Source organism: Cryptomeria japonica, chromosome 7, assembly GCF_030272615.1.
Source record: "Cryptomeria japonica chromosome 7, Sugi_1.0, whole genome shotgun sequence".
Taxonomy (NCBI): domain Eukaryota; kingdom Viridiplantae; phylum Streptophyta; class Pinopsida; order Cupressales; family Cupressaceae; genus Cryptomeria; species Cryptomeria japonica.
The window spans coordinates 737,861,600-737,887,625 of record NC_081411.1 but is presented as its reverse complement, the minus strand read 5'-3'; the positions used below and the strand labels follow the sequence as shown (position 1 = coordinate 737,887,625).

The following is a 26,026-nucleotide window of genomic DNA, read 5'->3' as shown; positions in this document are numbered from 1 at the left end:
AAGTGCAATCCTTTCCAGCACCTGCTACACAAAAACATTAAGTTCAAATGGGATGAGAACTGTCAACAGGCTTTTCAGGCACTTAAAGACTATATTTTGAACCCGCCAGTTTTGATGCCACCAATTCCAGATCAACCATTGCTACTTTACATATCAGCTACTCCAACAGCACTGGGGGCACTTCTAGCACAACAAATACCTGACGGCAAGGAAAAAGCAGTCTACTATATCAGTCGCACATTGGTGGGATATGAGCTAAACTACACACCAATTGAGCGTGCATGTCTTGCTGTGGTCTTCGCTTCACAAAAATTACGACATTACATGCTTACTCACAAGACCAAGTTGATCGCCAGAATTGATCCACTAAAATATCTTCTCAACAAAGCTACACTTACTGGGCGACTGGCCAAGTGGGTAATGATTTTGAGTGAATTTGACATTGAATACGTGGACAGAAAAGCCATAAAAGGACAAGCCATCGCAGATCAACTGGCAGATGCTCCCATGATAGATGATGTTCCTCTACAGTCAGAATTTCCAGATGAGTCCATTCTAACAATATCACCTGCAAAGCCATGGCAACTATACTTTGATGGCTCATACACACAGCATGGGGCAGGAGCGGGTATACTCTTTATAACTCCCCAAGGTGATTCTATACCAAAGTCATACCGCTTATCATTTCCTGGCACCAACAATATAGCGGAATACGAGGCATTAACAACGGGGCTAAGGATTGCAGTTCAGTGGAAGATCCAAGAACTTCGTGTTTTTGGGGATTCTCAACTTGTCATCCGTCAAGCAACTGATGATTATCAAACAAAAGATGAAAAGCTAATGCCTTACAAACAACTGGTAGATGATCTGAAACAGCACTTTGCAAAGATAGAGTTTGAGCAGATACCAAGAGAACAGAATCGTGCTGCTGATGCCATGGCTACAATTGCTTCGCTCATTGATCTACCGCAAAATGAGGCTCGTTATGAGTTCCTGGTTGACAACCTGCTGATTCCGTCATATGAGATCACTCCTACGGAAATGATATGTGTTGTTGGTCCTGAATCCCAGTTATATGGTTCCATATTCACATACCTTCGCGACAACATCTTACCTCCCGATTTATCGAACAACCAACGCCGCACTTTCATCCGCCAATCCTCCCGATACATTATCCTAGCTGATATCCTATACCGACGAGGTCTAGATGGCACCCTCCTTAGATGTTTAGAGAGTGACGAAGCTCAGATTGCGTTACGAGAAGTACATGAAGGGATATGTGGTCCGCATACTAGTGGTCCTACCTTGGCCAAGAGACTCATCAGGACTGGATACTACTGGCCTACTATGGAAAAAGATGCATATCAGTTTGTCAAGAAGTGTAAGCAGTGTCAAATTCATGGAGACCTCATACATGCACCAGCGTAGGAACTACAGCCACTTGCATCTCCTTGGCCCTTTTGTCAGTGGGGACTCGATCTCATAGGCAAGATTCACCCTCCTTCTTCCAATGGACATAAATTCATTATCACAGCCACAGAGTATTTCACAAAGTGGATTGAAGCCGTGCCTCTCACGCAAGTTACTGGGAAACAAATCGCTACTTTCATCCTGAACTACATCATTTGCCGATACGGGATCCCTACTTCCATTATCACTGATAACGGGCGTCCTTTCAAGAACCAGGATGTTCGTGAACTCTGTGAGCGCTTCCATATCTCTCATCGTTTCTCCACACCATATTACCCCCAAGGTAATGGCCAAGCTGAGGCGTCTAACAAAACAATTCTCAAAATACTTAAAAAGACAGTCGACGACGCTGGCCGTAACTGGCATGTCCAACTCAATCCAGCACTTTGGGCCTATCGTACCAGTGTCCGCACACCTACAGGAGCTACACCCTACTCACTTGTCTACGGTGCTGAAGCCATCTTGCCTATTGAGGTCGAGTTACCTTCTTTACGGGTCTCCTTGAGAAACATAATCAATGATGAAGACTACAGGGTCTCTCGCTTACAAGAACTAGAACTGCTGGAGGAACAACGACACACTGCTTTTAATCATCTCAAGGCTTACCAACAACGAATGAGTCGCAGTTACAATCACAAGGTCAAGCCTCGCACTTTTGAGGTAGGTGACTTAGTCCTCAGAGAGAACCCCAAGAATCAGCAAGATAGAGAAAAGAAGGGCAAATTTGAACCCAACTGGCTTGGTCCTTACATCATCACAGCAGTATATGGATCTGGGGCATATCAGCTCTCAACTACAGAAGGTGAACCCTTGGAGGATCCTATCAACAGCATGCACCTTCGCAGGTTCTACACATAAGCTCTTTTTGAATATCCTAATGCAAAAATACAAAAAAAAAAAAAAAAAAAATCAAAAATACAAAAAAATTATAAAAACAAAAAAATCGTTACTTGGTGAAAACCTGGCAAACATGCGCCTTGTGACAACAAAAAAATTGAAAAATTGAAAAAAGTAAAGAGAAATAATTTCGTCCAACGGTGAAAACCACTTCGGTGGCGCCCTGGGCAAGTACCATGGTGAAAACTGGGTTCCCAGCGCCATGCGTAGGGACTTTGCTCCTCCCTCCTTCAGGATTTACTTTCATCCTTTCACTTTGCACACACTCACAACTTATTCGTTCACAATAAACTTACCCATTCCCATCATGGCTTGTTATTGATCTACCTAAGATTGGTTAGCCATCCATAACCCTCCCTTTTCACTCCCTTTTCCATCCATACTAAATCAGATCCTATCTGTGACTACGGCCAATTCCTACGTCTAGTAATGGGTGTGGAACTGAGAACATCACATGTTTCGAGGAGTACAGTTTCTTTCAGCTTTCTTCAGTCTATCCGCGCATAATCTGCAATAAAGCAGCATTTGCATCGCCAGTCCGCAATAAAGGTCCGTCTTCTCTGCAATAAAGTATCAGTTTCATGGATTCAGTCAGTTTCAGATGAGACAGCAGCAACAATGGGTTTCAACAAATCAAATCTTTCAACAGAGTCAGACAACATTATGGTTCAGTGCGATCTATCCTTTTTGTGAAAGTGAACATTGTGACCACAATCAAAATTCGACTTATACAAGTGACAAGAGACACTAAATTTGAGGACTACAGTGGATGTTGGTGTCGAGTCTTTTTGGTGACATGTCTTTTAGCTTTTCCAGGATGTCTTTGACTAGAAGGGCGAGGATGGGGTATCGTCACCTATTTGCATTTGCTGTCTGTGGATTGTCTTTTAGTAATGCTATGACTTGTCCAAGGATATGAGGACACTGTGAGTCTAGTATGAACTGGGGCATTCCTTGTTTGTGACTATCTTATCTCCATGCAAACAGGTACAATGACTTTCTGGGCCGAACAAATGCCTCGATTGTCATAACCTATTCTGTCATAATAAAGCTCAATGATGATAACGCACAAGAAGCTCTTTCACTTTCATATCTTCTGTCTTCCATCCCCCTTTCTTGATTGACTTCCATTGTCCTTCTTGAGTCCGCGTAGCCCGCTATCACATGACTGAGTATAATGACACACCAAAAAAACATTTGCATTTCATGTAGTTGCACCTGCATCACCACATATAAGCATTTCATACATACATATAGATATCACAATTGCATCACATCCTGCATACAACACATGTTAGCACATCTCACATTTTCATTAAGTAAATAATCATTTGCATTATCATATTCATTTGCATTACATACATTCACATTTGCATCATGCATCACATATACAACATAAAAGAACAAAGATGTATTGCATTGCATCATATAAGCATCTATATCATAAAACAGGTATCACATAAGAACATCTCATCACATAAGGTACACATGCATATAGCTGCCGCAAAAATGAATCATCTCATATATAATCAAATGTGTCATAATACAATGATGTCAAAAGAATCATATGGCTACAAAAGAATCACCCGCAGGTGTCTACAATACAATAATGGTACATATACTGATACAATGGGAGCCCACTATAGCTATGAGGAACTCCCTCCCTCAGAGCCACCTCGCCTCGACGGAGTCTGAGCTGTAGATGGACCCGCCCCAGGATCCCCCTGTCTCTCTGGTGGTGGTGGAGGCCCCATGACCCCACCGCTGGATGCCTGTCTCCTGCGACTCCCTCCCGTAGCCGTCGCTGTGTGCGACGATCTCTGGAAGCTCCTAGCCCGCTGATCTGCTGGCACGGCTGCATAGTATAGATCCCTCCAGTAGGCGATCTCCTCTCCAGCTCGCAAAACATATGCGTAGCCTGCCCCTGCATCCTCTGCTGCCCGCCTACCTGCCCTCAGAGCTGTCTCGGCCTCTGTGTATCTCTGGATGGCCTGATCCCTCTCCCGCTCTGTGTCTCGGACCCTGATCCTGAGGTGGTTCCTCTCTCGAACCAAATCCTCAATCTCATCTGCCTGGCCCTGGCAGATCTCCCGCAGCCTCACCACCTCATCCTCTTCAGAGTCTCCGCTCTCCGTCCCTGCCTGTGGCTCCTCCTCTACAGGTGCCTGTCCCTGTGCCTCTGCCTGCGCCTGTCCCTGTACCTGTATAGGTACCGGTGGCTGTACCTGTCTCTGTCCCTCTGGCTGCACCTGTCTCTGTCCCTCTCTGGGACCCTGTGCTACTGGCACCTGTAGGGGCAGTCCACCCCGTCCTCTCACCACTGGAGCTGCTCTCTCCTATCCTCCCTCCCTCCGAGGTGCTACCCGTCTCTCTCCCACCACTCCCCTCCGCCTCCGCCGGCCCCTACCTCCATCCCCTCCTCCATCATCATCCTCTCCTCCACCCTCTCCATCTAATGGCTCTGCCGGATCTGTCAATCTAGGAAATGGATGCTCTGCCCAGTACGCAGAGTACTCTGCGTCCATCCCTGCATCATCTACCTCTGGCCACATGTCCCATGGCATCGGCATCATCTCCGCTAGCTGCATCACTTCCTGATCATATGATAGCAGTGGGCCAAACTGCACCTGATCTCTGACCGTACGGGCATACATGCCCGAGCCTCGTGGCATCCGCTGAATCCGCCCGAACTGCCTGCACACCCTGTCTACCAGCTGCCTCTCCAGAATATAGGGCGTCCGCCCAATCAGGTACCTACTCCGGAAGGTGTAGGGCAGCTCCACTGCATCATCCTCCCACTCCTCGCATCCTAGATACGGCCTCCAGATCACCAGGTCAGTATCATCAATAACTCTCCTCCAGTGCTCCAATCTCTCAATCCGAGGCTGGGATGTAATCATGGCATATAGGAGCACAAAACTCTATCCCTGTCCTCTGCCTCTGAAATGAATAGGCCGTGTGATGGGAAGGTGCTCATAGGCCCACACCTGCAAGAGAGTCACACCGCAGCCCAAACCCACTGATCCGTGGTATACAAACTGATGCAGCTCATAATACAAATGTGCTAGGACACATGGCCCCCATGCATACCTAGTGTGCTCTGCCATCAGCGTCTCCAATGCCCCTCCCCAACCCACCGCCAATCCTCGTGTGGCCCTATCTGGACACAAATATCCACTGATGACTCCCCCAACAACTGCCGGCAATGCTAATCCTGTGGCAGTCATGGTGTCCCAGGCTACATGACCTGCTCGCATCTCCAACTCAGGATCCTGAAAAACCCGTCTCAATGCCTCCCTGTCACCGTCACGGTCGTAGGGGATCAACTCTCCATCAATAGGAACATGCAGAATCCTATATACATCCTCTAATGTCACTGTCATCTCACCCATCGGCAGGTGAAACGTGCATGTCTCTGAGTGCCATCTCTCGGCCAACGCAGTCAGCAACCCCATGTTTTCCCGAAACTCGGGCACATAGAGCATATGTGTGAGACCCATCTCCTCAATAGATATCATGTCCTGGATCGACAACTCTGGTCGCAGTCTCTGAGTCGATGGGAATCTCTCCCGTGACTCCAACATCGGCAAATACTCCTACAGTCAAGCAACTCAATCATGTCAGTTATCGTGGCATTCACTATTTATCACAAAATGCTACTCGCTACCTAAATGCATATGGCTATCTACTCTAGTGACACTCACTGTTCATCACAAAGTGTTGCTATTTATCCTAGTAGTGCTCACTGTTCATCACAAAGTACTACGTGTGTGACATTCCCTGTTCATCACAAAGTGTCACTCACATTCGCACTCCCTGTTCATCACAAAGTGCTGCCTATCCTGGTGCTCCCTGTTCATCACAAAGTGCCTTAATCTATCCTAATCTTCCTAGAGGACCTACTTGAGTGTATCCTCTCAGCAGCTTATCCAATCGACAGCGTATGTTCATCACAGAACTGCCGATTTGACCTAAAAGACTAAAACCATGCATTTAAACACACAAACACACTTTTTCAACACAAACGCGCTTTTAACTCATAAACGCGCTTATAGACTGCATACACGCACCTCTGCAACATAGACGCGCTTTCTGAACACAAACGTGCCTATGCCAGACACAAACGCGACCAAGGAACACAGACGTCCCTACATGACATAAACGCTATTAAAAATCACAGACGCTGCTACATTTCACAAACGCGTCCGCATTCAACACAAACGCGGTTCCAGGCACAGACGCGCCTGGACCCGACACAGACGCGCCAGTTGGACACAAACGCCCCCGGCGCTGACACAGACGCGGTTGCGCGTTTTTGCACTTTTAAACTATCCTATTCCTAGCGCATTTATTGCTCCTAAACATGCATTTATGACAAAACTCGAAATGCATGAAAGTACGAGGAGGTTTTCGGGTACTTACCGGCTCTCCTGCATCGGCTGGTCGCTGGAATCGGCGGACACGGTCAAATCTATGAATGAACGCCATCGCTGCTTACTGCTGCTGCTCTTTTCTCGCTCTGCACTGTGATCTTCCAAGGGTGTGGATGACAATGAGGATGTCTTTTGCCCGTGGTCTATCTTATAGCCTACCCTAGCCCTAGCCTTCATTTCCCGAGTCAGTATTCTTCATCCTGTGACTTTGTCACATTATCCAATCAGTCCATTCTATCTCATCTTTCTTATCGAGAGATTGTCTGCAATCTTTTCAGACATTTTCATCCAATCTCTCGAGGGGGCATATAATTCCTTATTCTAGGGCAACTCTGTATCAGTTCATCTTATCTTCTTTGAAACAACGCGACAAGCCGCATTGTCTCAAAGAGGGGCAAAATGTAGACACCCAAAATTGTCATGTCTAATTAAATAAATATTTTATTTATTTAATTATCTAAGCCTAATTCTTCTATTAATTAAATAAAATTTTATTTATTTAATTAATTCATTTATCCTCTTCTAGCCTTATTTCTCATTTAAATAAATACACTTATTTATTTAAATCATCCCTTTCCTAAATTAAATAAATATTTTATTTATTTAATTATCCTATTTCTTCTATTAATTAAATAAATCTTTATTTATTTAATTAATTCATTATCCTTTTCTACACATGACACATGTCATTCATCTCTTAATTCATACACTACCTACCTCTTTCATTATTTTGGTATTTCTTATACCTACCCTCTAATCCTAGCCGACCTCTCTTTTTACACCTCTCAATCTTAACCCTCCATTTCTTATTGTGTCTTCTATTTAAGGAGATGCTTTCTTCATTGTCAAACCCTAACTACTTGATCAATTGACTACACTACAATTCTACTTGCAACCACATTCCGTTCTTTGTTGAGCTCTTGTGCATACAAAAATCTGAGAGCAAGCATATCAAACAAGATCAATGGAGATAGGAAGAATGGAGATCAAAACCCTAGTGGACATGTGATGGTATAATCTTTGTGATTTTGAGTTATTTGCATTGTCTTAGGTTATCTTCATATGTTATGGTGGATCTTTGTTCATTGTTAGGCTAGGGTTTGGTGGTTGAATCCATTTTAGTCTTTCAATATTGTTGTTTATTGTTATCCATTTTCACCATATACAGCAGGCACACCATGGTTGAGATAACATGCAGGCACACTATATACAAAACTATATTCGCAAGTAAATCTTTTATTCAAATCCACAATATGAAACACAAAGTTTTACTGGAAGAACACAAGTAACCTTATCTCCTTTAGATAATATCACAAGCAATTGCCTACAGAAAAATGCAGTAATCCACAACATATACACAAAGGAAAGACGATTGATTATATTATGTATGCTTGCAAAATGGTACAATAGTAAGCCTGAGGCTATATTCTACTTCTCCTCTAATGATCCTTATTGTTACAAAATTTCCCTCATTTATATGAGGGTATTCATTGTCACCAAGCATCATGGCTTTTCAACACATAACTATTAATTAGCACCTTTGTTAACAAACTGGAACATAAACAAGTTCAGCATTCCTATGTGTTCAATGTACTTATCATCTTTAGACATTAGAATGTCATTGTTTAGTGTCCTCATGTCGCTTTCTGTCTGGAAATGATTGGATAGAATATGGTTAACACAAAGTGACAATTCTTTGTCCTGATCCAACTCTGCTACTGCTCGATTATTCTCATCAATGAACTCTTGTTTCCATTGTTCGAATGATACTAATTCACCATTACTGTAAAAAGAGGGCACCCTAGGGGTATTCCCATCGTCCAACCTTTGAAGCTCTTTCCTTAACTGATTTACCAATTCATCATGGGACTTCAAGTAAGCCTCGGCTTCAATTTTCTCACTTGGATTAATCAAATTGTTGTCATTCATCATGTCTTCCAACCGAGACCTGAGCCTTTCATGCTCTTTCAAAGCTCTGACTGTTCTAGTGTATGTTTTCCAATAGATTTCTGCAACTTGCATCATACTTCTGAACCTATGTTCAATGATCTCCAGAATCAACTTATCCATCTTTTGTTGTACCTTTTCTACTTGCTAAGATTTCTTTTCAACCCTGTTCCTCCAATACATAGCATCTGTCAAGGCATCCATGGCATCTCTGTCAACACCGTATGTCATCCCTATTTGACTGGTACCTCTATCAATCTGAAGCAATCTTGCTTGTAGCCTCTGTTTTTCTTCATCGGTTTTCTCATATAGGCTTTTGTATGTAGAATTTTCTCGGACCAGAAACTCTATCTGATCTTGGTTTAGTTTAGCGACATCTAAATTTAGTTTGGCAATTGTTCTAGGGTCAGTCTTTCTAACCTGTTGCACCATCAAATGTCCAAAAGCTTCTTCTGTATCAACCAATATAGGTCTTTTATCTTTGGGATAGATAACCCACTCTAGAAGAGCCTTCTGATTTGGATCATATCCTGATCCTCTAAAGAGTTTATCAATCTCTTTTGGCATCAAATGCCTACTTGGGTCCTATTTCTTGAGGAATCAATCAAACAACAAGGCAAAGTTCATGTCCCATCCAGAGTATAATAGCACACCAGCTTCCTTAAGCAACTGTCTTCCCTTCTCAGTTGTCATTTCTCTCATCACAAGATCCATCTTCTCTTGTAACTTTTGAAGCCGATGCTCTTCTTCACTATTTCTCATGTTATTCCTAATTTGAGATCTTTTACAGTTGATAGAAGAATGCAGTGAACTCCTTGGAAGCAATGAAGTCACTATCAGCAATGAAATCCTCATGCTCCAGGAATCTGATGTCAGCCACTTCTCGAACATTTAGTTGTCTTGTTGCCAAGTCTATCAATGTATCCTCTTCATAACCAGGGGGTAGTCCTCTCGAGGAGTGAATGGAACGATGCCAGATGTGGAAGCAAGAGACATATGAGCCAAAGGCTCTGTATTCCTAATAGTATCAATGTAATCCCTAAAAACATGAGGCGAGACTCCCTCAAGTATTTCCAATTCATGCTCCACAAGTTTGTTGGCCAACTCCAAGTGGTCTTCAATCTTTTGTAGCATGTTCTCATCCATTTTCCTTCTAAAAAGCTTCCATTTATAAGCCTGCATTGCTTTCTCAAACTTTATTCACTTCACTTTGGCATCTTCTCTGCCAATGTTCTTAATGAGGTCATTTGGTAGGTAAGATTTATGCTCTCTAGCCTTCAGCTTTTGTGATGACCGGGCTATCCTTATGTATCCTTCAAGGTCAAAATTGGGCCTTGGATCCCCCATAGTCAGGCCATAATAATCCAATTTTGTCTGCAGCAGGCCATAACTCTTTGAACTTTTCACAATAAAATCTAAAAATACTAACAACCCAGGTACAATTGATTGTTTCCCATGGCTTGTCAAATGTTTTGTACTCACTATTGACAATTGCCTCACAATTTCCAGACAAGCCACTCTATTAGGGACTGTAAGTGGTACTAAGTATGGTCTCCCTCCGAACCCATATACCCTTACTTGTGTGCAGTCTGAAAAACAATACCAATCTCCCCAATTATGTTCAATTGAGGCATCTTCAGCGAAATCTTTTGGTCTTGGGAATCTTTGAACCTCTGGTGCAAGGGCATGATCGCACGGGCATCCCAACAGTCTATATAATGGCTTGACAAAGAACTCCTCAAAATGCCAATATTGATTATTCCCATACCTCTGGTCCCACGAAGAAACCCATAGTTGCACTGGTTTTCTCATCCTAGCATTGTCATATGTCCTGACACATAACTCTTCTGGCCATAACCCTTCATCTTGGCCCACATACAATAGCATATACATAAGTAAGGAATAATGCTTGAAATGAACATTGATGACATCCCCCTTTAACTTTTCTAACCCATGATTCAAAACCTCAACCAAATAAGCAGAAAAATCAAAGAAATGGGGGTCCTTAGACTACAAATCGGCACAAATGACCATGGCTACAACATCCATCAAAGGATGGGCTTTTATCCCTAGCACTTGGGCAACACAGTAATAGGTATACTTGAAATATGGATGGAAAGAGTTGACATCATAGGGAGCTTTGTCATCCTGACCTAGTGGCACTAAGGACCCTGCATTCCTAGGTCTATGTATAGGGAGTCTCCACGTTTTGTAAATGTGCTCTAGGTTAAAATATTCACTTGTTAACTTCTTGAGGTCAATCAATTCTTCAAATCCCCAATCCAACTCGAACACGGTGTCAATAACCTCCTTTTTTATTGCAAGAATTGGCTCACCCATGTAGTTATATATGGTCCTGGTTTTAAGGTCATAATTGTTTGTCAATGCCTTCATGAGCTCCACATTCATGAATACATTAGCCACAACTAACCTTCCTAAGTTCAATCACCATAAATTGTTGATAGGTTGAGGGGCAACTCTTTTGTTGTGCCCATATATGAATAATTCATACCCTCTCAATTCTATCCATATGTCTCCAAGATCCTCAAACTGGTCCTCCAGGCCTTCCTCATCAGCTCTAATCTTCTTGGACCTCAAACTGGATGATGGCCACTAGTCAATTGGGTTCTGGGCCAAAGAACGCCCTTCCCTTTTCTGTCTTTTAGGTTTTTCTTCTCCAACAATCGGTTCTTTTCCCTTTCTGGTCTTATTAGTTTTAGATGATGATTCCATTTGAATTTTAAAAAAGAGGTCTATGTGCAAACAACTTACTTTGAATTACTGAGCTTTATCTGTGAATTTGCCCAATTCCTGCTTTCAGTTTGTCGCCTATGAATTCCTTAATGTTGTGTCCTTTGATGTTGATCCACTACTTATGGCGTATTTAATCAGTTAGTAATGGCGGTTTGGACAACGGTCACTCGGGCACACGTTTGAATTTAATGGCGATGTGACCTTCCATGGGATTTGTTTCTGATTTTCGTGGCAATCAATAATCATTTCGATGAGGATATGTCTTTGGATCATTTGTTTCTTTAGTCCATCGATCTCTTTGTTTCTATCAACAATACTTTTGTTTCGAATATTACTTCGATCAAGTATTTTTTCCCTTCATCGAAATACTGTATTCGGTCAGTAAGGTTATCTCCTCATCGAAACATATCTGATATCCATCAAGTCTTATGTTGAAGAAAACTTGGGCTTCGGTGTGCTCCTTTATTTTTCCATCGAAATACTTCTTTCATCGATATCACTATGCCCGTCGATGATGAGTCTATTATCTCACCGATAAGGTTACATCGACAAAACCACGCATATCGAGAACATGCCTTTTAACCTCCTCGAAACCTATATCCTCATCAATATCTTTTATCGATATAGCTTCCTTTGTCGGATCAATATTATTCTTTCGATGAAAACACTCCTTTCAGTGGGTCCTTTTTATGTTGCACCGATAGTATTATTTCCTCGAGAAATTTTCCTATCGATGAAGACCCTCTCTGCTTTCTTCGATATCTTTTTTCGATGAAGTTATTATCTTTGGTGAGTCCTTTCTGGAATTCATCAGTGTTTCCTTCCTTCGATGGCTCTTTTATATCGATGAGACATCGCTGGGTCTCATTGATCCGAATTCAAAAGGTATCGATGAGACCAAGTGATGTCTCATCGAATAAAAGAGCCATTGAAGGAAGGAAACGCCGACATCGATAATAATAATTATTTTTTGATAAAAATTAGCATCGTCAGAATTACGACGACTGCCAAGCTTTCGACTGACGATGTAATCGGCAGACATACAGCATCAATAGAGTCCATTGGATTGTCGTATTTCCAACGGGTATGGCATTATTGACCAATCTGATGTCGAGTTTTTGACGGTTGATTTTGTCGGCACTCCGACGAAAATTCGTCGCAAATCTGACAAACGGCTGTCGGAAATCAGCTCCAAATGTACTAGTGTTCCTTGATGATTAAACCAAACCTCGTGGGTTAAGGGAATGTTGTTTGGGAAAGTGATTGGAAAATTTGATTCCCCTGATCCCCAAGGCTTGTATGTCCTAGGAGGAGGTAAATAATACTTTGATTATCTCTTAAAACCCCTATCTAACTTCCCTATCAAAAACTTTAAAACATCATTTCTTACTTTAGAGATTGTCCAAAACTCTAGAGGCCAGGCCTTCTTTAGTAAAGGAGGATTCACTAGAATCCTAGAGGACCAAAGTGGAAAAATAGGAATATTGTTTGGAAAGGTAACAAGAGTCTTTCTAGCGAAGAAGGTTTTATGATCTTGATTGCATTTTCTAAACCTCCATGACTTGCCATTTGCCATTCTACCATAGAGATCTTCGTTGCACACCTAGCAGTAATTGGGTCTCCAAATGTCCTGGTGTCCTGAAATCTTCCCTGAGAGCGTAGGTCCACTCGCCTGCCATGCTTCACCCACCATTTTTATTTAAAATAATATATGTAGTCACATAAATCTGTCCACTTAATTAAATGAATACTTAGTATTTATTTGATTATTTAACCATCAATTAATAATTAATTAAATTAATATTTAATTAATTCATCTTAACCCTCTTCTCCTATTAATTAAATAAATTATTCAATTTATTTGATTTAATTCACTTAACCAAATTCATACCATTAATTAAATAAATAAATCATATTTGTTTAATTAAATCTTCTCTCACATTTAAATAAATTAATATTTATTTAAATCCCCCAAAATCCCACCTCTCACATTTAAATAAATTAATATTTATTTAAAACCCCCAAAATCCCACCTCTCACATTTAAATAAATAAATCATTTATTTAAAATCACCTTTATCCTCCACCCACTTGCATTTTCCTACAAATACAAGTTGCACAATTATTTTAAATAAATAATTTATTTAAATCACCTTTATCCTCTACCCACTTGTATTTTCCTACAAAAGCAAGTTGCACAACTATTTTAAATAAATTATTTATTTAAAATCCTATTTATCCTGACCCACTTGAAACCTTTAATGGTTTCCCTTAAAGTATTCAAACTTGATGGCTTTAAAGTCTTCAAACTTGATGGCTTCCTTCTAAAGTCTTCAAGCCTTTAATGGTTTCCCTCAAAGTCTTCAAGCATTTTAATGCTTTATCTTCATTTTTCTCATTTAAATAAATTAATATTTATTTGAATATTTATCCAAATGCAAATTACACCATTTAATTGAAATAAATAATTTTATTTTAATTGAAAATACCAAAATTTCTCCCACTTGCATTTTTCTACAAAATCCACTTGTATGCCTAAACCCCTTCTAGATTCTTCTAAACCCTTCCTAATTAGCCTAATCCATCCCCTAAATATTGTCACATTCCTAAGCAAATTGGAGTCACTTCTCAAAGACTTCAAAGTCTTTGAAAAGCAATTAATGCTTTGTGTGTTCAACAAATTAACCCTCAAAGTCTTGGATAACCTTTGAAAGCTTTCAACCTTCAACCACTTAATCCCCAAAGTCTCCAATAACCATTAATGGTTAATTCAACCCTCCCACATGGTTAAAACATTTGTTTTGACTCAACCTCTACCCAACCCAAAGGTCTCATCAGGCCATTAATGCTTTGACCATGATTATCTCTTAAACATTTGCACAAAGGTTTATCCTTGGATTAACTCTTAATCCAATGGGTAATCTTAATTTAGACTTGACCCTTACCTTCTAGATAACCATGAGGTCTTCTCAGGCCTTTAATGCCTCCAACCTCTTCTCTCAACCCAATCCTATGTTGACACTTGTCACCATTTTATTGGTGCCAATTGTGCACATGGATCCCCAACTTTCAAACTTGGCCCTTGATTAAACCATTCAATCTTAACCCTTCATTTCCCCATTTCTTCTATAAATAGAACCCTTCTCCTCAAGCAAAAGGGAAGCATTTTAGAGTATTGTTGTTATACTGGCATTAGCATAGAGCTTTTTCATAGCATCACTATCTACTCTTGCATAGTATTTGCTTATCATATTCAACCATCTTGAATCTCCATATGGCATCCATGGCTAGTGCTAAAAGCTGAGAGCTACACTCATTTGGGACTTGGAGAGGAGAGGAACAAGGGAGGAGCAACTATGAGCATCTTGATTAGCTATTTCATTCTATGTTTATATGCTTTCTATTTCATGCTTAATATCTCTCTTGATATGCCTGTTTAGGATAATCTTTTGTTGCTAACACTAACGTTTGTTTCTTGTGCTCTTGTGTGTGTTGCCATCAAACAGATTTTCTAATCCTTTTTGCAGAGCATCAATATATAATTAGTTGAGTATAATTATTTAATTAATAGTTAGTTAATCCATTTAATATGTACTTTTGAAAAAAAAAAATCTTTGTATTTAGATTAAATTAATTAATTAAACAAACTTATACTATTGATTGGTAGTTATTTTGTATTTAATTGTACTAATTTAATTTATTTAATTGATTCATTTATTCATTAAAATTAGAATACTTAATTTATTTAAATCCCAAAATATAAAAAATGATTCATATCAAAAAAAAATTATGCTTAACAATTCAATGATCAAGCAAGCTTTCAACATCTAAATATTTAAATAAACAAGCAAATATAATAAAAATACAATAATTTGAAACACCATTTGATCTTTAAACATACTTTCAAATTAATAATAGATTGACTAGTCCACCTAAATCTCAATTACTATTTTTTTTTATTTTATCATACAGGGGTCTTAGGTTGAAGCTAGACTTAGAAGAGTCTTAGGAGAATTAGAGGTTTTGTCAACTTTTAATCTCTTGTTCTTGAACAAGTGGCTCTCTTAAATAAATATTTAACCAAAAAAATGTTAGTTTGGACTGAATATGCCACATAAAGAATTCATCCACAAAATACCTCTTGTTTCAACTTCACACCAATCTCTAGAATCCCTTTACCTATTCTAATAGAACCTCTACCACCTATCATCTATCTTCTACTCTCGAAAGGGGAAGGCAATTTAGTCGGCTATATACTCACCCTATCACTAGACCAACTCTTGTCGCATTTGTACATTGAACAATCCATTTAATTTCACATATGCAAACAATAATGTGTACCTCATTTTAGGGTAATACAAAGCCCGCTTGATTCAACCTCTACACATCCCCGTATTATTTCTAATCCTCATTTTATCATGCACCGACAAGGATCAATCCCACAATATAAAATTGAAGCTAAAATTCAAAATTCAATTTGGACACTTATTGCTACTTCCAATGGGTTGTTACCTAAAACTTGAAACATGCAATATTTCAAATCCTATTTTAGGGCATTGTATAGAAAAAAGTCCTAATACATTTTAACACATCTAGGGATTAGAAGTTAGGTTGGCGAGATATTATTTTTTTATTTATATTATCAATTAAGAGGCACATCCAAGCATTCAATGGCACATCAACACCTTCATGTACTTAGTAATAGATAAGCATATTACATAGTTGAGTGTTGCCTTTGATCTTTGTTCACAAGTCATTGAATTGACTCTCACGAGGTTTTGAGAGTGCCTCAAAATTGTTTGTAAACACTACCAATCTTCTCATTGTAGGTTTATACATCTAGAAAATGCTAATTGTAGATACATAAATCCATAATCTTGTAGATTAGTTTCATAGATTGATGTTTAATTGTAGAAACTTCTAGCAAATTGTATACTGCAATATTAATCCAAGTTCATTTTGCACCATTGACACTCACAAAGTTTACAGAACAGCTATTAAATTTTGTCATTTACTTCTAATACCTCTAAAAACACGCTATTCAAAATTATAATTAAAAAACTATGATCAAAATGATAAATAACTATTTATCAACCATTAAAATCAATCAATGTTTTTTCATTTTGTTTCATTTAAAAAAAACTCAACTTCAATCACACAATCTCTTACAACTCTCAATTAAATTATATTGTTCGTCATTTCTTTTTAATTAGATTAATAAAAATACAATTACAAAGAAATAACAGCTGTAAAAACGATGTTACAACTAATACTCTGTCCCTACACCTGAATTTTACCCTATCTCTGTCACATGAATTTAATTCATGTGACAGTAAAGGACATCAGTTGTAAATAAATAAGTTTTATTTGATCTTTTTTGAGATGTTATTTATAGAACGTCCGTTCATTCACTATTCATTGATTTGACATGTACCAACTTCCTTTCTACTGGGAAAACATATATTTAAGATTTTTTTACGTAAGTTTACATAGTTTTATTTGGATCAGAAACTGTGATCCAAAACATCAATAAAAAAATTTTAAACACGATTTTATTCAGAAAGAGCTTTCTCAGATATTTAAATTTTATGCACGAACACTTAAGCACGCATAATAGCAACAAATAGAAAACATTGCATGAAGTTCGAGGGGTTCTCCGTTCTAGGGAATTCACCCATCCGTACAATTTATCTTCATCAGATATTTCAAGGCGCAAAACAATTTAGTTGTAAGAAGCCAGAGCAGATGACCAAGAACCGAAGAAGTTAAAACAATAGCAAAGAAAAGCATGAAGGGGAGATAATGGGGACCAAGAATAAAAGAACATATGGGAATGATGCAAGTCCCTGCCGCTTGGATGCCTCCCAAAGCTACCATCGTGATCAGCAGTTGCCTGCTTCTGTCTTGGCACTGCCCGTCACAGGCATTAATGTCCACATTTGAAGGAAAATATGAATCTTGACAGATCTCTTTCGTCATCCAGTAACACAAACACCCTTCAACAACCAGTCGCAATATGATAGCCACATAGTGTATATTTCCCAAATGCTGATCTGGGATATCTAACAGAGAGCGCTTTCCACAATCAAATCTATGAATGGCCTCTGCCAGGAGATCCACTACAAATATAGAAGCGAAAATCCAGTAGGGTTTCTCGGGCATTAGACTGCCCAAGTTTCCTCCCAGGACAATTGCCCCTGTTGCACCAATCATTGCATTTATCACAGACGGAGTTAAGAAATTTGCAGCATTCCACTTACGATCCTCACTGATATTGCTTGACATCCTTAAGAATTTTGCAGCTTTCCACTTATGATCCTCACTAACATTGCTTGGCATCTGGACCCCCATTAAACTGCCCAGTTCCTCTTTTATCATAAAAATGTGCGTAAATCCTTCGAATATAATAATTGAGAGCGCAGCAAACAAGAGTATTTTGGTTTGCCTTTGTGTGATGTTCTGGTTATATAAAAGCAGGGTAACGAGGGCAATGCTCATGCCTACCTTTATAAAAACGACTCCTGCTTTGGCATGATCAGAGGGTCGATGAAGCTTTTTACCGTCCTGTGATTGATCTGTTATTCGGCAAGAATTTTCAATCCAGTTCCAGTAAGGTCGTATGGAGTAGAAAATGACAGCCTCTGTGACAAGGATACTCCAGCACACCCAAAATACAGGAGTAGATAGCAACATTCCATAGCTTCCAAGGGTAAGCGCCACGACACCCCAGTTAAATGCAGAAGCCAAATCAGTAAATCCCCGGATGTATTGGACATAATGATCATTTGCCTCTGGACCCTGAGCTGAGTGAATAGCTGAATGCAAGTGGTCTACAAGTATGAACAGGATTAAAATCAGCCATTATCTAAGTGGTCATTTGTCTCTGCAGTCTGAGCAGAGAAAATAGCAAAATGCAAGTGATCTAGAAATATAAGAATAGGCTAAAACCAAATATAATCTAAATCAGAAAAATCATTGACTGTTGCAAAAATGAGTATAATATCCCTCCAGCTCACCTGTTCCAGGATCACTCGAGTTGTTCTGCCCACTTGTTATAATTATCTCCTCAAGAACAGGATCACTTGAACGAGATTTACTGCAGTTTTGCCCGCTTGTTATAAGTAGCTCCTTACGGACAGGATCACTCGAACGAGATTTATTGCTGTCTTGCCTCTTTGTTTTGCTATTTTGCCTCTGCATTTTTGCAGATTCTTTCGTATTACTCTAACAAGAGTTCCAGGTTTACCTTGGGAAATAAAAATTCCTCTTGATTTATAGCGAATCGTCAAAACATATAGATTAAAAAAATTAACGAGAAGGATAAATGGTCAAGGGAAGAAGGAAAGATGCGGAAGAAAAGGGGTATTTCCACGCAGCAAGGAGCTTCGCTTAGATGTGTCCTTTTTAGTACATTACCTGGCAGCAACCAGCTTGACTTGCTGAGTATTTCAATCTACGCTGACGACTTCAATTTCATCCTACGCGGTAATTGCATGATGATAGGTAATTTCATCGAAGGTAGGAATTGAAGGGAACACTGACATTACATGGGAATTGAAGGGAAGACTGATTAGGTTGAATTATCTAGCATTTCTTTTTATAAACATAGAGGAGGTCTAGCATGTCCGTGTTTTAATTACTTTCACTTCTTCATTCAATCTTTTAATTATTAATTTAAAAAAAAAACAAATTGATAATTAAAAGTCTATTAATAAATTTCATATGTATTAATAGCTACTCACTTTTTATCTTTTTGGCTTCATAATTGGTTCATTTGTGCAAGACCATTGGTTCATTTTTGTATAAGTATTGACAATTTTAAGTGCACAGTTATTAGGGCATCTTTAAGTAGGTATTGTGCAATACTTTGAAATGTGTACTTTTTTACCCTTACGTGCCTAACAGATCCTACAACTTGTGTTGAACATTACTATCCAGAAGCCAAAACAATAGCTATAAGCATCTAAGTCACATATGAAGACAACAACAAAAAAAATCGTCGAAACCTAATAAACCATTTAGAATCTATGTGTGTGCAAATCTAGCTATAATGATTATTGGCACGATTCCCCTAGAAGCAAGGCAAAAAGAATTTGTATGTAAAATGTGTGGGTTGTAAGTATGGAGGGTAAAAAGGAAATAATACCTCTAGTGTGTACAATTATCTTTTCATAATTAGAGAAAAATAATTAAAAAAATAATACAAATATCAAATAGAAATAGTGGCGTGTCTTTGTGAATTGATAAGAGAGAAAGTTTTATTAGATGTTTGAGAAGACATGTGTTAATGTTAACATTATTTGAAGTCATTCGTAGGCAACATTTTGATCAAGGGGCGCCCTTTCCTTTTTGATTTTCCAGCTATGCTTCCTGTACAAAACACGTGAGCCAGGTGTCATCTCGGTGTTGCTTCTGATCGCTCGCTTTTCTCATTCGAAGTTTGGAGGAACGCTAAGTTGTCGCTTGGCTCGGGTTTTTATGACATGGAACTCCTCTCAACCCCACTGTCCATCGTGTAAAGGTAAAGACACTTGGTGTCTTCGCGTTGCGCAATCGGATGATCTCTCGGTGCCCGTTTTTGGTTCTCCCTTGAGCTGTCGCGGGTCCTCCATGATAGTTCATGAATCAAGGTGTGATTTGGATCGCGATTTTCTTGTTGGGCAGGTGCAGGGGTCACCACGACATGGTGGAAATAACAACTTCGGGGGTGTTTTTGTTGGGTATGATCTCGCGACATGCCACAATACGATTTCTGGTCAGAAGTAGTTGTTGGAAGGTTGCTGATGATGCGAGTTGTTAGTTGAGTCAGGGGCTCTATTTATGTTTTTTTTTTTCCTTGTTTAGAGGGTTCAGACTTTTAGAGATTTTTTCTAAAACTTTGGCTCATTAAGAAGCCTTTACGTTAATGAAATTTGGTGAATGATAACTGTGTCAGATGTGCCTATGGCCTTTGTGATGATTTTATTTGAAGCTTAATATATTAACTTTTTTGTTGTTTTCTAATCCATTAACTTATGTGATATTCATTGTGAGACTCTGCGGATTAAACTATGTCATGAGACTTGTTATCTGTTAGATGAATGGTTAAATGTCATTTTATGTTACATGAGTTCATGTTGAATTACTCTCTCAAACGGGTCTAGACTTGTAGATTGTTGAATGAGCTTTAAAACTGTATATCTCTGAGTTTTATATGCTATTAATACTGTTCTGAAATGCTTTGGTGTATCGCCTAAGTAGTGTAGATCATTTTCTTTAATGTTTCCTCTTTCCCCTTTTCTCCCCCAACTATATGAAGAGTCGGCTTCTCAAACTCGGAGGTCATTCAGTGAGTTTCACGCAATCAGTCGCCCATCACTGAATTTCCCATAAGACTGTTCAAATTTAAGGTAAGATTAAGAGTCAACAATTAACAATAATACAACATATATCTTTATCTTATAATCTCTTGTAAATTCTAGATTTGACAAATGTATCTTCATTAGATCCTATATCTTCTAATGAAGATATATTAAAGGACCTTACATCTTTAAAAGATAAAGAAACATATATTTGTACAGAAAAAATAAAAATAAAAAATAAAAAATTATTTGCAAAACCTCATATGAGTGATAAACTTAACTGGATTTATAACCATCCAATATTATGGATACAAATATAAGCTGCATGATTCTAGAAGATTTCCACAAGAGGGTTAGAAAAACCAACAAAATAAATACAATATAAAATTACATACTAGAGAGTGGGCTAGTTTAGTGGACTTGGTTATAACCTATGTCAATTCTGTAATCCTCAAAAAAGGAAAATTATAAATACTAAGAACTATGTTGTATTACAAATCCAACCCCATTATAAAGGACATGTAGGGCTTCTAGTCAAGGATGAGTTGTTAAGATTAAGGTGTCATTTGTACCTTGTAATCTTTTGTACTTTTTATAGGCTTCATAGTAGTTTGGATAGGAGACACTTAGGGAAGTGTGCACATAGGGATGATGTATGTAAGAGAAATTCCACCTTTTGTGGTCAAGTCTTGTTGTTACATTCCACCTTCGGTGGGTGATCCATCTCTTGTGGAATATTTTATTATTTCTCCTACCTACTCTTACCTACCCCACCTACCCTTGTTTCTCATTAAGCCACATGTCATGATTGTGTTCTCACATATCCAAATGGCCTTGCCTTTATAATAGGCTCATCTATATTGTATGTAATTTTGATGATCCAGTTGATAGTATTTGCATATTGATTAGAATACAATTTATTCTTATTAGTATTTTGTCTCTCCTTTGTACTATTCATTGTGCTCTAAATTTTGGCTATATTTGACAAATTCTTACATGATATCAGAGGCACTAGGGCTTCATTGAGTAGTCTATTTATATACATTTTGGAGAATTTATATTTTGGATCTTGGGAGCTGCGTGTTTTGGGGGAATCCTATGACGATTTTAACCTCACTATTGCATCTAAGAGGCTGTTTCCATGAATTTTGAATATAAATTTGGCCATTTTTGGTGAAATTTGTTTTTGGGGTAAAAAAAATTTAACAAGTAGGTCGTACAGCCTACCTACTCGACAATGAGAGATTGCATCTCTTTGCATGCATTTTCATTTGTACATGGGTACCTAACATGGCCTCGTAGTTGGGACCCATCTTGTATTGTTGACTTAATTCTACATTCTTCTAAGTTGCACTTAAGGGGGGGTGTTGATGTAAATTATGTCTCATAATTACACTTTACTTAAGTTGACTTAGGCTAATTCACTTCATAGTAGTTTGCATATGAGACACTTAGGGAAGTGTGCACATAGGGATGATGTATGCAGAAGAAATACCACCTTTTGTGGTCTTATCTTGTTGTTGCATTCCACTTTTGATGGGTGATCCACCTCTTGTGGAATATTTTATTATTTCTCCTACCTACCCTTGTTTCTCATTGAGCCACATGCCATGATTGTGTGCTCACATATCCATATGATCTTACCTTTATAAGAAGGCTCATCTACATTACATGTAATTTTAATGATCCAGTTGATTTTATTTTGCATCTTGATTAGAATACAGTTTATTCTTATCAAATCTATTGTCTCTCTTTTGTGCTATTCATTGTGCTCTAGATCTTGGCTATATTTGACAAATTCTTACAAGCAAAAGAGCTAGAAAGAGTTTTATGTCTACCTTTTAATATTCCTCCTGATTTATAAGGATCACCCAAATACAGAGAAGGAAACTACTTAGAAGGATAAATGTTGGAGGGAGGAGGAATGTTCTGAGAAGAGAAAAGGAAAGAACTAGCAAGGAACAAGATTGATTTCTATGGTTCTAATTGAGGGAAGAGTGGTGCAAGAGCACCTACCTATGAAGAAATGAACCAAGAACAAGATGATCTTCTATTAGTCTAAGCTAAATATAATAAGACCCTATGGGTCATTTTTTGTAATTCAATGTCCTAGGAGTGTGACAAGTTTGTCCATGTTGGGTCAAATTGTCATCTAGGGTCACGATGGTCTAAATTGAGGGATCAAGTGACCACAAGTCTATTTGAGTCATTTTTGATGTTTTAGAATCAAATGTAATCATTTTGGGGGACTATGATAGTCTAGAGTCTAAGTTGGTTGAATTATGCAAAATTTGTCATATATTGTCAATTTGTCGTCATGACAATTTTGCGCTTTTTGTAATTCGTGATTCTCCAACAGTCAGTTAGTTTGAAAAATAGTTGGAGGAGGTTGTGTTCATTTGGGAAATACATTTAAAGGCCCCAAACACAAAAGGATGTATGTTGGTTGATTTGGAAAGAAATTGAAGCATCAAGAACTGTTGGAAACTTAGAAAAAAACTATCTAGTTTATGTTGATTGCATACTAAAGGTGGATTGGCAAGAATGCTCATGGCATCCTGTAACTAGATCATTTTACCTTTGTTTCCCTTTCAGTGTGAAGTCTTGAAGTGATCGCTCCCCCATTCTACAAGCAAATCTCTATCGGGTAGCCTAAAACCCTTAAACCCCTAGGGTTTGACTGCAATAATGGGTGTTGGCCTATCAATCCTTAACTGAACACTCTATCGTTACAGGAGATGATAGGCCACTGTATTATATGTCAGTTTTAAAATCCATTAAGAGGATACAACAGGGCGAAGAGGATGCAGAACTAACCCTAGGTCTGGCATCTCTATGTGACAGACCGGTTTGCTGAGTGCAGTGCGTGAGAATTGAGTGCTAGAGCACTGGAAAAGGGTTTGAATGTGGTAGAAGAGTACTTTGGAGGTTTACATAACATTTTATGGCCAATTATGATCACCCATTAGGAGAACCAAACCAATTTGTGAAAGACGTTCAGTCAAATAGGTCTAAAAGCCCTATTAGGTCTAGTAGTGCAGCACTGGTTGGAATATTTGCAAGTTGGACCGATACCAGAAACTGAGATATTGTTGAGAAATCCCAAAAGGGTATCTGAAAATATAATTTGTTTGTTTAGATCCTCAGGGTGTCAAAAGTAATCACCTGATTCCTTCAAATGGAGGCCTAATAGCAACCGGTTCAAGTTGTGGGCGAGTGAGTCAAAATTGATGTTCGAGTGGATCTAAACCATGAAATCATATTTCATTTGTGTTAAGGTGTTGTGAGAACACCCCTCCAAGGATTTTTGTATTAAATTGGTCAAATGGGCCATTCAAACCCTAAAGCCCAGTAGTAGCCCACTCATGTATACAAGGGTGTGTGTAGTCACACAAGAATTTGAGAAGTGTTAGTTGTTTGTAAGTGAACATAGTGGAGCCTTTTGGGTATCCCAAGGTGTTGTTTGGTGTCATTGAACCTTTTATTGACTTGGTGTTGTGTAAGGATCTTTGGTGTTAGGGATTACCGGTTGAGTTTGTATGCCTTAGAGATTGGTTGGTTCAAGGTTACCTCCTCTCGGTCTGTTGCCTCCTCATCAAAGAGACACCTAAGGAGAATGGAGAAACAATGAACTTAAGCATTTTAAAAGTAATAGGTTAAAGTTTACCATTAATTCTGAAGTATTCAAATTCTATTTTAAGGTAGTTGGGTGCATTTTAATAGCTATGATAGCATTTGTTGATTTAATGCCCATACAGTTTGTTGACAACATTGTACTAATAATTGTGACATTAAAGTTATTATTGTGATGATGAGTACCCATAATTGAATAAAATATATCCCTAAGCACTAAAAAGCAACAAATCATGTGATGTCGCATCAACACACAAGTATCAGTCTCACTTTTGCACAAGTATCAGTCTCACTTTTGCACAAGTATCAGTCTCACTTCACGAGTATCAATCTCACCTTTTTTGGGGGTTGTTTTGGACACCTTGGCAAAAAGCATGTTGATGTGGCATCATATTTGATAATGCAGCCTTAAAACCTTGGGTATGAGAAAGGAACTTGCCAAGTAAGCTATTGTAAAACATTAGGAGTGATCTAAAATTTCCATGTAGGATTTTGAGAAGCACAAAATTATGGTGCTCAACTATTGGGTCCTCTCCCCAAATTATTGAATTTGACAACAACATGTAACAACAATGTTTTTTACTTTAATTTTGAGTATGATATATATGTAATGTGTAAGACCTTGTCCAAGGGTTCCATTTATAGGGTTAGGTGTAATCCACAAGTTGGTGGTGAGTATAACCTGTTTTCCTATGAATAATGATAATTTTGCTTCTAATTGATTTTCACAGAAAATAAAATTTTAAATAAATTTAGCATCTTTTACTATGAAAAATCATCTTGAATTTATGTTTCATACAAATCTACATAATTTATAAAATGTGAGTTGTTTATCAATGGGAAATAAAGAAATCATTTCAAACATAAAAAGTATTGGTTCTTTATTATTAGTTTCACATTTATAATGTTCAACATCTTAAAGAAGATAATTTAACATGATTTGGAGGTTAGTATGAGATTGTATGTGTTCATGAGCGTATTGGTGTGTGTGTAGATGTAATGATTGGTCATGTTGCCTTCTATGCCTTGATTTTTCTTGATCTGCTCACATCAGTTTGTAATCTGCAATCCTCGTCTCCTGCTTTGATTTTTGACCTTTGCTAGATGGACTAGACAAAGGTGCCTAAGTATTCAAATTTCAAGCATTTAAGATTGTAGATCCATGATCAAGTTTATATGAATACATCCATATATTCCTATTAGAAAACGTCAACCTTTCCACGAAGACTTCAATACAAGAAAGATTTATAAAGCTATAACATCTCAATTTTAGCTCTAGCCTCTGCCCTTTCAAGGAACACTTTCATTTTCATTTCAATGCATCATCAAGTTAATTCCAAACTTAAGGCTTGACCTTGAAAAACTCCTATCACCCCAACAACATTTTCTCCTTTTGTGTTTGCAAGTGAGAGGATATGAAGATAACAAATATAGTTTTTTAAAGAGGAAACTTACATACAACACTTGATTTTGAAGAAGTAAAAACACTAGGACAATCCTTCCTAGCATCAGTGTTTGGCACTTTTCCAATGAAATTTTAGGGAGATACTCA

General features: G+C 38.4%; 1 protein-coding gene across 1 annotated transcript; it reads right to left on the bottom strand.

Moving 5' to 3' along the window:
- Positions 1–17,114: 17,114 nt before the first annotated feature.
- On the bottom strand, positions 17,115–18,770 carry LOC131071907 (uncharacterized). Its single transcript, XM_058007878.2, has 2 exons — positions 18,517–18,770; positions 17,115–18,330 (listed from the first exon to the last, which is right to left on the bottom strand). Exons 1-2 carry the CDS (start codon positions 18,698–18,700, stop codon positions 17,171–17,173), a joined length of 1,344 nt encoding a protein of 447 aa, XP_057863861.1. The 5' UTR covers positions 18,701–18,770; the 3' UTR covers positions 17,115–17,170.
- Positions 18,771–26,026: the final 7,256 nt, after the last annotated feature.